This window comes from Capsicum annuum, chromosome 3 (genome assembly GCF_002878395.1).
Source record: "Capsicum annuum cultivar UCD-10X-F1 chromosome 3, UCD10Xv1.1, whole genome shotgun sequence".
In the NCBI taxonomy this organism is placed as follows: Eukaryota; Viridiplantae; Streptophyta; class Magnoliopsida; order Solanales; family Solanaceae; genus Capsicum; species Capsicum annuum.
In genome coordinates this window covers 66,369,987-66,386,636 of record NC_061113.1, presented here as the reverse complement: position 1 = coordinate 66,386,636, position 16,650 = coordinate 66,369,987, and the positions used below count along the sequence as shown (strand labels likewise).

Below are 16,650 nucleotides of genomic sequence, written 5' to 3'. Positions count from 1 at the left end.
GAAAGTATAAAAATGATATTGATTACAAGCTAAGAGCTTTTTGGGAAGCTAAAAGGGGGATTATGGTGTTCTTCGGAGAGAATGCAAGTGTAAGACAAAGAAACTAAAGTATGGTTGAATGCAATTAGTATTGTCAGATGCCTTGTTCGGTAGAATCCAATGCTCCTTGTAGGTTGTCCCATGTCCTATGTTATAGTCGGTCGGGTGCTTGGAGTCCACAACTAACTTTGGGATCTTTGGTAAGTCCCTCAAATTTAATTAGCTATTAAGGTCGATATCTTCTCCTCTAATCTCGTGGACGTTGTCAAATGTGTTTTATCTCTTAAAACTGAGTAAAAAAGAGTTGCCATGAGCTAAGGCGAGGCTAGGCATGCAGGCGCATGCCCCATGTGATGCAAGGAAAGTGGGAGCATGGCCCCATAGCCTTAGCCTGAGCCTGGAGACCTTGCGATCAAATGCAAGTCAAACCATAGGCCAAGGGATCAATCATGTGACGTTCATTTGTATTAGATGCGAAGCCCCCTGGATTAGGTCTGAAGATTGTCCATTCAGGAAACCAACTGATATATACAATTAGAGACCACTATAAGGTATTTTTGTCCAATTTTACTGCCGCATTAGATTGTCATTAAAGTTGAACAGTTCTAAAAGCATTGATTAAAGTTAATAAGTGGACACAAAATGGCTGCATCAATACCTTCCAAATTATTATCATACGGTTACCGTTACACAACCTAATGTTCAAGCCTTAAAAATTTACCGATAAGGAGCAATTTACCTCTTTAGTGGACCCACTTGGCTCGAAACCAACATAAGACTGATGAACATGCATTGAATGGTTAAAAGAAATACCAGCCCCATTATAGACAGAGATCTCACCACATAAAAGGACCAAAACATTTTTCAGTTTTGTTCGAAATCAACAGCATAGAGCCGTATAATTAAGATGTCAAGGACACGACAGCTTGTTAAAATATCACTTTACTTATGTTGCCCAGAAGCACAAACAATTAGATCAATTTCACATCTATTACGAAACTGAAGCTTAAAACATGCAATTCATTTTCTTCATCATAATAGTACATATGTTTTCTTTCATTCCTGTCCTATACCTGAAACATCCAATAAAAGTGTACAAATCTAACATTTAGAACTTCCAAAGCGGAAAAAATCAGGGAGTATGATTACACGAAAAAGGAGTATGATTATTACATCCCCGTCTTACTACTACTCAGCATTTCAAACTAATTAGTCTCAGCCAAAAAGCTGAAGCTTATAAATGTCAGTTTTTAGTACAAGCTACCCGCATTATCTGGTTTTTATGTGCTTGCATAAAGCCACACCATCTTTCAAAACTTTGAATTGACACTAAATTGATACTAAGTAACCCGCATTATCTGGTTTTTATGTGCTTGCATAAAGCACACCATCTTGCAAAACTTTGAATGAATACTAAATTGATCTTTCAAGGGGGAACAAAGTGTTCAACTTCTTGATTTAGGACGAGGTGCCTCAAGCAGTAACCACGGTATTCATCTCGGCAAGACAACGGCCATAAGTTTGGTGTTCAGTAGTGCTTTTGAACCCAGGAATGAAGTCTGAGAAAAATCTTAGAACTGCAGCCAGATGGTGTGAGTCATTAGAAGCATAAGCTGCCTCAAGAAACAATGAAGGCTGAACTGTATTCACCTGAATAACATCCACTTTATGTCAGAATCCTCTCATAAAACTTTTGTCATGTTTTCTCGAGTACAATCAACAGAAACTGAAGATAAAACCCAGCTCCTCACATTCTCTCTGATAAAGGAACGCCAGACACCAAGTTATATTGGTACTTTATAAAAGGGTCAAAAATACCCCTGAACTAATCCTAAATGGAGCAAAAATACTCTTCGTTAGTTTTTTGGCTCAAAAATACCCCTACCGCCCCAACAAAATGACATCAAGCACGCAATATGGACAAAAACCTACATAGACAATCCACATCAGCGTCCATGTGGAAAATCCCTCATTGACCGAAAATCCGTTGGCTGAATGGTGGTGTAAAGAAATTGGGGTTATGCAAGTGAATGACCGTCAAACTTGGTGTTAAAGAAACAACGAGGAGAGGCTTCCATATATTTGATATTGGATTATGTATTTCAACTTCTTTGTTTAAAAAATGAAAAAGAAGTTTACATGAGCAAATTAGAGGAAGAGAGTTGGAACCAGACCTTTAAATTTTCCTAATTATACAAGGTTTCAATATAAGATGAACATGTATTGACTATAGACATGTACTACAAAATTAATTACTTGAGCTGGTTTATAAGTTTTGGATACCAAAATGTGTCTTTCTTTGTGGCTCTTCTTAGGATTCTTGCCATAATCAAATTAATTCTTCGTTATTTTTATTCTTCGAATAATTGTTGAAGGTGAAGACTTCAAATATTCAAGATCATAGTATTTTAGTTTCTCTCCCTGTATCATCAAATTTTCTATAACGATTTTCCTTGTGGACGCTGACATGGACTACCCAAGTGGCGATTTTTGTCCACATGGCATGTTTGGTGTCATTCTGTTAGAGAGATGGGTATTTTTGAGCCAACAATTTAACGGAGGGGTATTTTTGAGCCAAAAAATTGACGGATGGTATTTTTGCTCCATTTCGGATAGTTCATGGGTATTTTTTGGCCCTTTTCCGCTAGTACATTATTGTGATGGTGTAATCAAGAGATGTGTTTTAAGTATAGTTGAAGCTGTCAGACAGGCCTAACATCATCCCATATCAAACAATGGAATCCAAGTTAAGGCTTAGAAGAATGAAACCTTCAGATTTTCACATGTAAACTTCACGCACAGATATAAAAGTGCTGAAATCAAGTTTTTTTTCCTTTCCTTTTGTTCTAGCTTCTTTGACAGGTCAGACAGTTTCCAATATACCTAATCCAGGGAAGGTTTAAGCATACCTCAGTTTTCCGGGCATAACGTAAAGCTTCAAGATAATATCCATCTTGAACAAGTAGCAAGACATAGTCATGGTGCAATGCGAGTTCTCTGAGCATATCTAGGCTCAACTTCTTTGTTTGAAAATTCTGCCTGCCTGATGCTAATAGTTGCATGGCAACTTCTTTTGAGGGCTCAATTATCTGAAACACAATGAACACAAGTTTAGGGCTCATATTAGGTGTCTATTTAAAGAACAGCACTCTTGCAGTTGTTGTAGCACTCCCGGTACTTATGAAAATACACGCTACAACAATTTGCTAACCTTAGTCGTGATGAACAATCCAAGTTCTGCATAATTTTCATTCCGTGCTAGCAGTTGTATCATCAATACATAAATATTCGAAGGCACTTTCAACCTTTCCAGGTTAGCACTGGAAGAACGGATACAGGATCAACAAGAGACAGAAAGAACAGTTCATGCATCAAAAGTAGATAACATGTCAGCAAGAAGATAAAGCAACTTCTTTGCCCTTTTACAAGCAGTAAGAACATGGTAAAACTGTAGCAGCTCATATTAATAGGTTTTTGTTAAAGGTGAATCCTATATTATAGAACTTACGATGGAGTTTGAACAGTTTGGTGGAATCTTTTTCTGAATTAAGTGTTTGGATCCAAGTAGGACTGGATATTTTAAAGAAACTAAAACTAATTGAGAGCCATTTAAAGTTTTAGCTACCAATCAACCATCCACATTATTAGTTCATCTAGATCATGCTAACATCATAACAATATTCCTGAATTAAGCACTAGTTCGAGCCCCGGATACGGAAAAAATCCTTGGTAGGGAACAAGGAAGGACCCTAGGTGGCCCGAATCCGGATTAGTCGGGCTCCGATGCAGGTACAATACTGGATGGGAACCGCCCCCCCCCCCAAAAAAAGCATTAGAATAATAGTAAATTTGTAACATAAAACAAAATAAAAAGAAAAGCAAATAGTAACTTCTGTTTTAAACAAACACATAAAAAGGAACAAACTGAAACTTTTTTGAACATCATAATAAGGAAAAGAGAGTAGTTAAAATTTTAAGGGGCTAGGGGAAGGAAGATAACATATTTAAACTTTTTTTTTTCAATTTTTTTGTAACATGTTAGAACTTGTGACCTCCTGTTGAGACAAGTTTGATTGGATTTGGTTAGACTCATGACAAAAACAACCTTGCGTAAGTCTTGTATATTTCTTTCAGGGTCAAAAAATGGATATTCACAGCATTTAAGTACTACTAAATTAGTGAATATAAAATTGAAATGTTTTTCCAAATGTAATAAGATAGCGATGGCATTATGAACTTATTGAGATAGCTCAGAGAGAAATTGTGTACCTGCGTAGGAACTCAACAATGATTGCAACCAAGTAAGAAGCATCCCCAGCCATTTCTTCCTCTACAGAAGCAAACACAAAGCAGCACAGATCATCGGGGGATATTGCTGCAGAAGTTATTAGAGACTCCTGCTGTTCATCAATCCTTAGGGGAGTGCTACCTGGTCCAGGATCTTTAGGTCGTACAACAGAAGGCTGAGCTTCAGAAACAGATAAATCTGTCCCCACCAAGTTGCCTCCATTTTGTTCGCTACTAGATAAATCTACATTTTTAGATTTGCCCCTATTTTCTGCAAAGCTAACATTGTCCTCAGAATCTGACGTAAAGGAAGAGGATTTGACAATAGACTTGTCGTGCATGCCACTACCACTTTCTTGTATTGGTGACTTTTCAAATGTTTCTACTTGACTGATGGATTTGCCAATAGCACCATCAACACTAGAACCACTGGTTGTTGAACTTCTCTCCACTTTTGATCCCGCTTGATGCTTTCCGGTTTTTATTGAAAGAGAGAAAGAGTTGACTAAGACATCTATGGCCCTTGCGACCATGGGCACAGGTCGTCGTTCGAGAATAATCGTCCGAGTCATCGCCAAACACAACAGTTTAGCCTGAAACAGACAATTTCAGATGGTGAAAACATTAACTTAAATGCAAAATATTCAACAAAGATATTTCTGGACAGGCATTCATTCATTGGTAGTTTTGGTACAATAGTAACCAATTAATGCCTCAATGGAATCAACTACAGTTGAAGATGAAACTGTTTCTATCCTAACAAATAAACCAGTGTAAATTGCTCACTCTTTTTTGTAACTCAACATGTTCACGCACAAAACAGGGAAATCAAATTTTTTACATGAGCAAGCAGCAGCTACATTAAAGAAATTAGAACCGGAAGATACAGACCTTGTTTGCTTCTAATTTCCTCCTCTGCAAAAATTCGAGGATTGCTTGCACTTCTGAGCTGCTAGAAGAAATGGCCTGCAAAAGATCAAGATAATTGTAAGAAAGTACCTGCCAAATCGAGATATTTACTAGCAATCAGAATTTTACCTCCAGATCTAAATGGATCTTCCACAAAACTCCATTGGCAATATCACATATAAGGTCTGGAACAAGGAAGACCCACTCATCTCCATATATGACTGTTTCACCATGATTTGAGTCCTTTCCCTCCTGCCCTTCAACATTTTGTCCCATCAATTGAGAAGCTGCAGCATTTGATCTAGAAAAACCTCTAACTAATAATGGAAGTGGAGCAGATACAGGCCCTTGAGAATCTGCAAATATATCATATATAATAACCACCTTCGCATCCACTTGGTGAACAAGCAGTACATTGTCGACTACACTGACAGCTATCTTGTTGGAATAAACTGGAAAAGAACCCTGAAATTACATTTAGGAGTCATCAGAGAAGAAGGATAACTTATTTCAGGCAAATATCAAATAAAAATTGGTATCTACCAGTGCAAAAATGCAAGCAAAGTACCACATGAAATTCTCTAAAGTTTATTTAAGATTACATTAAGATAATGCTATTATTTGCCCACGAGTTGTAGGAGGAAACAGCCTCTTAGTAATACAATCTCAAACAATCAAATGGCAGACCAATTTATGTTTCAAGGACAAGAAGCTCTGCAGATGTATTAGAAATAAAAGTAACCAAACACAAGGCAACATATCAATTAGACAAGAAAGACAAAAAAAGGGAGGAAGAAAATAGAATGTCATATGAATCTCCGATCCGCCATATGAATCTCCGATATGTTTGACAAAAGCTATATCATCCTTCACTTGGTTATAAATGACATTCGCATACACTTGATCACCCAAATATCGTTCATTTCTAAGAACTAATTCAGCATCACTAGTAAAACTCAAAGCAAGAGACAGAAATTTATACAACTTTGTGAAGAACTTTCAAGAAGTTCTCTTTGGAAAAAAAATTCCAGCCAGTTCAATTTAGGTGGCATTTGTTTTGAAAAACTAAAGAACTGTTTTTCAGTCGTTGCAAAAGGGTAGGTATTAGGTGGAGTCAAATTTAAACCACAATAAAGGATTACATTGCATCAGATAATGGAACCTGGTTGAGTAGGATGAATCAGTTCAGTAAAGGCAGAAACTGCCTCAATATCGAAAACCAAATGATTTAAAGACAAAATTGAACTAGAATCAAAAGGGAAGGATTGGAGGGGAGGTTAAGATGGGACACTTCCATGCGAGTCACTCCTAAAGATTGGAGAATGCCGGAAAACTAGGGGTGTGCATCGGTTGGTTCAGTTCGATTTATGTATTATCGATTTTCAATTTTTAAATATGCTAAACTAATAATCAAATCAATAAGATATTTTTTATCGATTTTTAGTCTTTTAACGGTTCGATTTTTGGTCTAACCGATAAGACAATTCTCATAAAATAGAAATAGTAACAACTAACATTAAAAGAAACAGAATCTTAGCTGCAGCCAAGATCCTACATGATGTGTTTTAATTTACAAGAATCTTCAAGCTTGAACTTAATGTTAGTTCAGGAAATTGAATAGGTTAAAAAAAATTTATAAAACCATTTAAGAACCATTAAGTCAATAACCCAATGATAATAAATCAATAGCATTTTTATCGGTTCGATTTATTGGACGGTTCGATTTTTACACACTCCTACTGGAAACTGAAGCAGATCAGCTTAACAGGGAGAGAGAGGTGGAGCAATGCTTTGGGCAGACTCTAAATTCAAAGATCCTTATCCTTCGGCTTCTAATGCCCTTTGATTTCACCTGTTTCAGCCTGTACTTTCTAAGTTGCTACGCCACAAAATAAGAAACGACCCAAAACCCATAAATGATTTGACAAACAACCTCATAAGTATATTGCAGATGTTAATGGGTCCCTGTTATGTCCGAGAGACCCAAAACAATGTGGGTTCTCCCGTGAGTGAAACCACCAAAACAAAATGTGCAGAAGGAAAGAGGGGTAGAAGGACATCTATGTGGTCTTAGATAGTGAGGGAGAATTTTCAATAAGGTGGAGGTGAGTAATGGAAGCGGTTTGGAAAAGGATTAACTGGTTGAGTTCACGCTAATCTTGGAGAAGAAAATCGTAGAAAAAAGTACAAGTGGAGGAGAATATCCAGCTTGGCAATATTTGAAGGTGGAAAGAGATTGTCTAAATGGGTGAGGACAAATACCTCAGCTTCGGGGAATTAGGGTGTTACTTTCGAAGGGAGGGAGGATAGGGTCATACAACTTCTACTTAACATTGAATATGATTCAAAAGGAAGCAGTTGGAGAAGGGAGGGGGACGGTGAGGGTAGAGACAGTGCAAGAGTTGGCTAGAAAACATGACAGGAAAGGAAATATTGTGGTGTGTAAGAAGAGTTTTAGGGACAAAGGGAGGAAATTTAAGATAGGGAACAAACTTTTCTGTTCCAAACGCGAGAGGATCGTTCAATCCAATAGAGTGAGAATCAAGTAAAATAGTAGTTGATGGATATTAAGATCATTAAATGAAACGTGAGGGGGATAAATGACCGAAACCAAAAAGGCCATCATCAAGGTGAAGTTGAGGAATGCTAAGTTACTCAGATTTGGCAATTTTGGCGTTGTACCTGTGTCAACACAACACTAACATGGGTAAGGGTGTGGGATCGGTGTTGGATCTGGTCTAACAAGATCAGGTGTGTCGACCAATAATTTGGCGAAAAAATTGAAATTTTGATTTCTCAAAGTAAAGATTTGAATAGATTGGAAACAAAATACCTTCAATTCCGATGCTATATAGTAATTTATAATAATATATTTGAAGGTATTTTGTCTCCTTTGAAGCCTTTTTTCTGGGTCGATCTTCTTGTTCAGGTTGGTTGTTGCAGCTTTATGAAATTTATGAGCTCTAGAAGTTCTATTTAGGAATAGAGAAGCCAAGAATTGGTGATGTCATGGTGGACTACTAAACTTTGTGTGTTGTGATGTCGTATTGTATTGAGAAAATTCTATGGAAAACTTCCTTGGGAAGAAGATAGAAAGACGAGGAGAGAATTCTACGTTATTATTATATATAGATTGAATGATTGATTGGAAAAAATTATTTAGAAAAAAATAAAGAGTTTTTTTATAATAAAGGGTGAGGATTAGTTTTAATATTCTAATTCTTTTGTGAAGGCTTTACTGATCACAATATTAAGTCTGTAACGTCTTGACATTTACTGATCACAATAATATTTCTTTATTATTGGCTTTTTAATGATGAATTAAGAGAGGCCTTATAATTCATTTGGTCATTTTCTATGTTGGCTTTTTTAATATGATCAACATTTTTATTTCCTTTTTTTCTTAATGTTTTGCAAGTTTAAACCACTTTTGTAGTAAAATCCTAACTAAATGGATTAATAAAAGACTCCACATCAACATGTCTATATCCATATTATATATAGATATATAGATTTATACAGATACGAATTTAATTATTTTTTAAAAAAAGAAAAGAATTTATTTAAGGAAATGGTATATATAACATTGATCATGAAATTAAAGGAAAAACATTCAATGTAAACTGAAAAATTCAGAAAGTTTTAGAAACAGAATTAATAGAATTAATGATGAAAGGAATTAAATTTGGCTATCTTTAATAGTCTATAAAATATTTAGTGTGATTGATTGATAATATTTTATAAATTTATAAATGAGGAAAAATTTTAAAAAAAAAACACAAAAAAAGATAAATAGCATTCCTTGATTCTTAGGCATGCCACATTGGTAGGCCCAAGTTTCTCCTTTATATATATATATATATACCTTTAGTGCTTTACTAGTTGCCACATTGATTATTTATTATTGAGGATAAATATTTTATTTATCTAATAAAATGAGATAAACATTACATATATTAATTAGCGTTTATAAAATGACGATAAATATTATAATTATCTAATTATAAAGTAAAGATTAATATATATGCTTTGAAGGCCCACATTTTTTCATTGAAACTAATTTTAGCGTAGGTATGCTGAACACATTAATACTCCCATTCTTTTTAGTTGTCATAAATACTAAAAATAGTTATTCTTGTCAATTTTAAAAATCAAGAGAGCATTAATTATTCTTTTCCAACTTTGCCCTTTGCATTAATTATTTTGAAATTAAGAGGTGCGTAAAGTTACATTCAAGTTTTCCACAATGTCTCATATTTATGCATAGTTCTATAGCTATATTTATAGATTTTTAGTTTTTTTTCTTTTGTAGAGTCCCCGCACCCGTGTCTGTATCTAGATCCATATCCCCAACAACAACAACAACAACAACAAACCCAGTGTATTCCCACCTGGTGGGGTCTGGGGGGTAGGATGTACGCAGTCCATACCTCTACCTCTGAAGAAGTAGAAAGGCTGTTTCCGATAGACCCCCGGCTCGAGACACGCGGTACCACACAAACACATAGTAAAGCACAGCACAAGGTTACAAGATTACATAACATAAATACGGCACCCATAAGTAATATAAAACAGAGGAAAGCACACAGCTTCATAATAAAACATGGGACACAGACTCCTAACAAGAATAAACCCCCACCAAGTAGTTCCCTATACTAGCGACTCAGACTGGCCCGAGTCCACTGCCCTGATTCGCGTCCTCCAGACCTTCCTATCTAGGGTCATGTCCTCGGTGAGCTGTAACTGCTCCATGTCTCGCCTAATCACCTCACCCCAGTACTTCTTCGGCCTACCCCTACCCCGCTTAAAACCATCCAACGCTAGCCTCTCACACCTACGGACCGGGGCATCCACGCCCCTCCTCTTCACGTGTCCGAACCATCTCAATCGGGCTTCCCGAATCTTAAAAATTAGATCACGAAGGATCCGACATGCGGATCCGCACCCGTGTCGGGCACCCGTAGCCTAGTCCGAGCAAGTTAGGAGGAATGTGGAGCAAACATCTTGTACATTCGAGAAACTAAAAATGGAAGAGATGACATATTCTATGGAATCTAAGATCTAGAGAAAAGATTGGCAAGTGAAGAGTCCAAATCTACTCTAATCATTTTATGACTAAATACATTAACAACCTCTTAAACTTGGCAACAAATTTCATTTAGACACACGAACTATGGCTTGTTCCAATTGAACACATGATAAAGTGTTTTGTTGAGCCATAAGCTAGAGTTTTATTTACTAAGCTACCACTATGAAGTTTGATGATTAACAAACATTACTGACATATGCAACCAGATATTAAACATGCTTCAAATAGGGAATGGTAGTGTTTATATGATAAATAACTACTGAAGAACCAGATTCTTAACATGTCTACTACAAGAGCTGCTTACAAGAGTACACAGCGAGAAGTAAAGGAACCAACTCCTTCATAGTAGACTAGAAGACGATTGTTGATCAAGGAAAAGCATATTCCAAGTCCATTGGAGGATTCATTGAGGAATTAGGATTACGGATAATCCAATGGAGCAAGGAACAATAAAGAATACGGAAACATTACCATATTTGCACATATATGAGAAACTTTGAAAATAGAGGAAGGTCGACGTGTGACGATGCAAACCAAGTCAAACTTGGGTTAAGTTTCCAGATTCTTGAACTAAACCATGCTGAGTTGATAGAACAAGAAACAATCATTTCATCCCTATCTAAAGCAATTTCATTGATGTTGTTTAAGAGAAGCATAGAGAAAAGATTCAACTATAAATAGAGAATAAGAATGTGGTCTTACCACAGAGCTTCTCTAGCTTGAGAGAGAGACAATTGGCAACGACAAAAGAACCTGTTCTAACCCAGATTTATCATAACCATTATTGTTGTCTAGTTCAATTCCTTGTGCTTAAATTTGTATCCTTTACATTCCTAGTGAATTTGTAATTGGTGTTTGATTTATATGGCTTCCTTGGCTGGGTAGAGTTTTGAAAAAAGTAGCTACAACTAGAGAGAATTGCAGACAGAAAAGGTACTATGAGGTAGTCCCTTGGTTATAGAGTTGTAAAATAGTGGCTCAAATTTAGTGGTAATTCGAGAAAGAAATCCTACGAAGTAGGTCGTGGTTTTTTTGACTTCTAGGCAAGGAGTTTTTCCGTGTAAAAATCCTTGTGGTGATTATTTTGTTCCGCATTTACTTCTTGAATAGTTGCTTAGAACTTGGTTTTTCAATAAATAGGTGGCAACATAAAATAGAGCAGTATCTTTCAAAAGCAACACCTTGAAAAGTCTAGAGATGGATGCACCATCGGGAGTTCAAAAAGAATCCACCATAAGGCCACCATTACAAGCTAGGGGATATTATACAAGAAAGTTCAAAAATCCCCATGACCACCGAAGATAAAGGAAAGAAACTTTTTCCAAGGCGTGAAATCACAATAAGGAATATATAAAGGCACTCCAAAAGAATATTAAAGCAAAGAGCGTCATTTTCACACTTCTATATGACACTCCCAGGCACATTCTCCTAGGTAATGCATTAGGGACCCTTCTGGCCCTGGGCTATCCAGCTCCGGCGGACTTCCTTCACCGGAGATCATCCATCCCACCTTTTTTCTCCTTCATAACCCTATATTTTCTTTCTTAGATGACCCAACAGAATCTACTTCCGATTAGGGAGGAAGTCGTACGACTTGACGAGGTCACATTCTTCCTCGGAAATCTGGTGTTTGAATGGGTTTAGAGTGCAAGGCTATACATGCGTAGGATGAAGCTAAGCAGAGCCGCCTTAGCTTGGTTGTGCAAAAGATTTAAAGGGGCTTCTGACATTGAAGGAAAATCCATTAAAACCTGGAGATGCGGAAACAGAACTACCTACATTTATTGCTCTCCTACGTGCAACAAGTTTGGGAGGTTCTTATCTGTTATTACAGTTAATGGACAAGAAAGATCAGAGATTATTCTACCGGAAAACACATTCAATGAAGGGTGGACCTACCTCATGATAAAACTGGTCTTTCATCATTGATGCTATGCAGGTACAAGAATTAAATGTTATTGAAGTGGAGACAAGCACAAGAGGATGTGATGCATAGAAGCAGGTGGATTTCTAATGCTTCCTTTCCCCCATTGCAGAAGAACAACATTGTGAAGGAAGACCCACTGAGTAGAAGCCTCGTGGGCAGCTTTCCTGACAGCGACGAGATCCCAACTTGAAATGATGTAAGGAAATGGATGCAACAGACGTGGAAAGGCATCTTCAACATTCAGGTCCTTGACCTGAATGGAATTCAATTTCTTTTTGAATTTCATACAAGAAGAGACGCTGAGAATGTCCTCTCAGGGAGATGGCAAAGGAACAATCACCAATTAGAACTAGACTGGTGGTCTCCTATGACAGGAGTTGTCCCTTTACAGAAAGAAATCGATTGGTTCTGGGTCCGCATCTTAAGGCTCCCTTTGCAACTGTGGTCGGAAGAGGTGAGGAAGGAATCAGAGACCAGTGCGATGGGTGGTTGGAGACCAAAAAAGAGACACAACTTCGCAACCATCTGAGATGGGCTCGTATACGAGTTAGAGGTCCTCTTAAAGAGATTCTGTTAGTAGTTCGGGTTAGCAACAACAAATTCATATTTATGCTACTAGTATAGTGTGAAGCTCCGGCGAGGTACAAGAAAATCAATAGAGATGAGCGCGTGCCACGAGGGTCAAGACAGTTGGATCCACAAGGTGAGATCAGATTGATGGTGACTTCTCAAAACCTTTTCCCATTGGTCACTGAGTTGTGTACTATGGATAATGCACCGCAGAAGCTATTCAAATCTAAAGGGAAAGAAAATCACGTGCCTTTGTTGGAGAGCCACGTGGACACATAAGGAAAAAGGGACCAGATTTAATTAAAGAAAAGTTGGGCCCATCAGGTCACTTGAGTTGTACTGAATATATTGGGCCGATGGAAGCCCAAATACATCAAAAAGACCCAAATTTATTTGAAGCGGAACCTTTTATTGACAATATCTTCGTACTTGATATGCCGATACCAAAGGGACCTTCTTTATCTGGAGAAGAGATGGGGATGATGATGCGATCTAATTCAACAACACTTGGGGATATGGAGATCACTGAGGTGAGAATGGGGCCTAGCTAAAGGGGAACAACAATTGCATGACCTAAATTCTGAAGAACAGGAGGACGGGGGGATTGATTTCACTTCTGAAAGGGCGATAGTTCCTCAAAGGGAACAGGAAATCGGGCAGATGATGAATTTTTGAAGAACCATTACCCCTTCAAATTAACGATTCTCTGTCGAATTAAGCTATTGAAGACAAAGTTTCTCTATGGTCCAAGCAAATGTTCTAAAACTTAGCCGCTTGTAGAGCTGCTTCTGAAGGTTGTGACAAAGTTGCCTTCGATCTGCTACTGAGAATTGACCAGAACAGGGGAGCTATAAAGCAAAGGAATATGATTGGTGCATCTAACAGTGTTAAGAGATTAATCTTGAAAGAAGTCAAGAACTTAAGATTTCATGTGAGATTTAAAGAAGGGGAGCGGAGAAAGCAGAGAGAGAATAACATCGGCCAGTATTCAATGAAGGTGAAAATATTTTATTGGAATGTTAGGGGGTAAATAGTATTAGTAAGAGGGAGATGGTTAGAAGAACAATTCATTAATAGGGGCGAATATCTATGTGTTATTTAGAGACTAAATTGACAGAAAATGAAGTATAGGTCTTTAGTCAGCTATGGCAAAATAGATTGATGGAAGAACTTCATTTAAATCAAATTGGTAGAAGACGGGAAATAGTAATGATATGGGATAAGAGGTACCAGAGAGGTAAAATGGTAGCAGCAGCCAACTAAAATTTGACATTGAAGTTTGAAGGCATCAACCAGGATATCACCTGCTTCCTCATTGCAATATATGCTTCTGGTTTGTGATGCTATTGTCAGGAGAGAATTATGGCAAGAATTAAGCAATATCAGGGAGTTAAGCAACGGACCTTGCGTAGCCTGTGGTGATTTTAATGAGAGGTCAGAAGGGCATGAATAACGGGAGCCATGTATGAACTCACAGACTGGATAAACGAGATGGAGTTCATTGACCCCCCACTAATAGGGGGAAATTTTACATGGAGAAAAGGACACAACCACAGATCTGCTTCCGGAATTGATAGATTCTTATACTACAGTCAATCGAATGAAGCTTTCACATGTATCAGACAGAACCTTTTGCCCAGAATAGGTTCGGATAACAATATGAATTCACAAACTGGACAAACAAGATGGAGCTCATTGACCCCCACTATTAGGGGGAAATTTTACATGAAAAAGAGTTGAAAACCATAGATCTGCTTCCAGAATTGATAGATTCTTATACTCCCCTTAATTGAATGAAGCTTTCACACAGATCAGACAGAACCTTTTGCCCAGAATAGGTTCGGATCACAATTCTATTATGCTTGAATGTGGGGAGCTGAATTTGAAAAGATCCTAGATCAAATTTGAGCAATGGTGAGCGAGGGTTGATGGATTTGCTCACAAGATCAAGGAGTGGTGGTTATAATTCAATATAAATGGTAGAGGATCGTTTGTTTTTTAGCCATAAAACAGAGATTACTGAAACAGAAACTAAAGGAATGGAGACTAGTATACAAAAACAACTGAAAACAAAGGAAAGAGGAAATTTTGTATCAACTATAAACTCAGGAGCTGAGGCGTTTAACAGAGGAAGAGCTTTTAAAAAAGGTCCATTTATCTATGGAGTTTGAAGTAGCTGCTAGAAAAGAGGTGATAGCCTGGAGACAAAGGTCTAGGATACAATGGCTCAAGCAGGGCTCACAAAAGGTTCAATTCTATTGATGGTTTGATGGTCGAGGAAAATTCTGTCATAGAACTAGAAGAGATAAAGAGAGAAATCATCAGCTTTTATTAGAAATTGAACAAAGAAACTGAAACATGGATACCTGAATTCAAATTGAATAGAGCTGACCACATCAATGAGGATGAAAGAACCTGGCTAGAAAGACAGTTTGAAGAAGCGGAGGTACTGAATTGTATTAAGTCATGTGCCAGTGAAAAGACTCCAGCCCAGATGGTTTTCCTATGAGTTTTTTCCAGAATTTTTAGGAGGTGTTGAAGGTTGATTTTATGAATGTTGTCAATCAATTCTATGAGAGACATGAATTTGAGAGGATCCTTAATGCCATTTATGTGGCTCTTATCCCTAAGAAACAAGGGGCAACTGTACTTAGAGACTTTAGGCCAATAAGTCTCATAGGTGGGGTTTCTAAAGACTTCGCCAAGCTCCTGTCAGGAAGGTTAAAGAGGGTAATCAGCAAACAAGTCAACAAACATCAAACGACATTCATCCAAGGAAGACAGATAAAGGAAGACAGATAATGGATGTTGCTGGATAGCTAATCAATGTGTGGATTCAAAGCTCAAAGGTGAAGCTCCAAGGATCATGTGTACGCTTGATATTGAAAAAGCTTATGATCATGTGAACTGACATTTCCTTATTGATATTCTGCAACAATGGGATTTGAAGATAAATAGGTGAAATGGATAAGCTTTTGTATCAAAACTGTCAGGTTCTCTTTTTTGTTTAATGGAGGACCTGTTGGTTATTTTCCTTCTAAAAGAGGGTTAAGGCAAGGTGACCCTCTTTCCCCTTTCCTTTTCATCCTAGCTATGGAGGGGCTTAATAGCATGGTGAGGGTGGCTATTCAGAGAAGTTGGTTAAAAGGTTTCAAGATGGGCAGTCATGCAGGTGAAGAGTCGCAAATTGCCAGCTCCTTCATGCAAATGATACTTTGTTGTTATGTGAGGCTAAGGTAGAACAAGTAGGCTTTATCAGGTTAATTTTAGCGGTATTCCAAGCAGTATCATGACTTTGTGACTCTGTGATAACTGGAGATAAGCAACATGTTTCAAGTAAAGGAAATAGCTAACATTCAATGTCTAGCTAATATATTGAGTTGCAAGATAGAAAATCTCCCAATTACCTATTTAGGAATGCCCTTGGGATATAACCACAAGGAGGTTGAGCTATGGGATGGAATTGTGGAGAAGACTGAGAAGAAACTAGCCACCTAGAAGACTCGGTACCTATCTTTAGGAGGTAGAACAACTCTGATCAATTCTGTTTTGGATGCCTTGCCTACTTATGTCATGTCTCTCTTCCCCTTACCGGCTAATGTGGAAGAAAGATTGGATAAATTGGGGAGGGATTTCTTATGGTTGGGCAACAAGGAAGGTAAAGGTATTCATTTAGTGAAGTGGCAGACTACACAACTCAGTAAGCAATCAGGTGGACTTGGTATTAAGAATTTGAGGCCACAAAACACATGCTTACTATCAAAATAGCTATGGAGGTTTGCTAAAGAAGATCATGTTCTCCGGAAGGAAGTTATAATAAGTAAATATG

General features: G+C 37.5%; 1 protein-coding gene across 5 annotated transcripts in view; it reads right to left on the bottom strand.

Moving 5' to 3' along the window:
• Window positions 1–1,039: 1,039 nt before the first annotated feature.
• The window catches only part of LOC107863686 (regulator of MON1-CCZ1 complex), a 28,406-nt gene continuing 12,795 nt past the window's right edge, over window positions 1,040–16,650 (bottom strand). For all 5 annotated transcript variants that reach the window (XM_016709740.2, XM_016709744.2, XM_016709742.2 and 2 more), the window contains exons 7-12: window positions 5,365–5,700; window positions 5,218–5,292; window positions 4,309–4,919; window positions 3,251–3,359; window positions 2,949–3,128; window positions 1,040–1,689 (exon numbers count right to left, since the gene is read on the bottom strand). In XM_016709740.2, coding sequence (XP_016565226.2) covers window positions 1,513–1,689; window positions 2,949–3,128; window positions 3,251–3,359; window positions 4,309–4,919; window positions 5,218–5,292; window positions 5,365–5,700 — 1,488 coding nt within the window. In that variant the 3' untranslated portion in view covers window positions 1,040–1,512. The remainder of the gene's footprint in view (window positions 1,690–2,948; window positions 3,129–3,250; window positions 3,360–4,308; window positions 4,920–5,217; window positions 5,293–5,364; window positions 5,701–16,650) is intronic.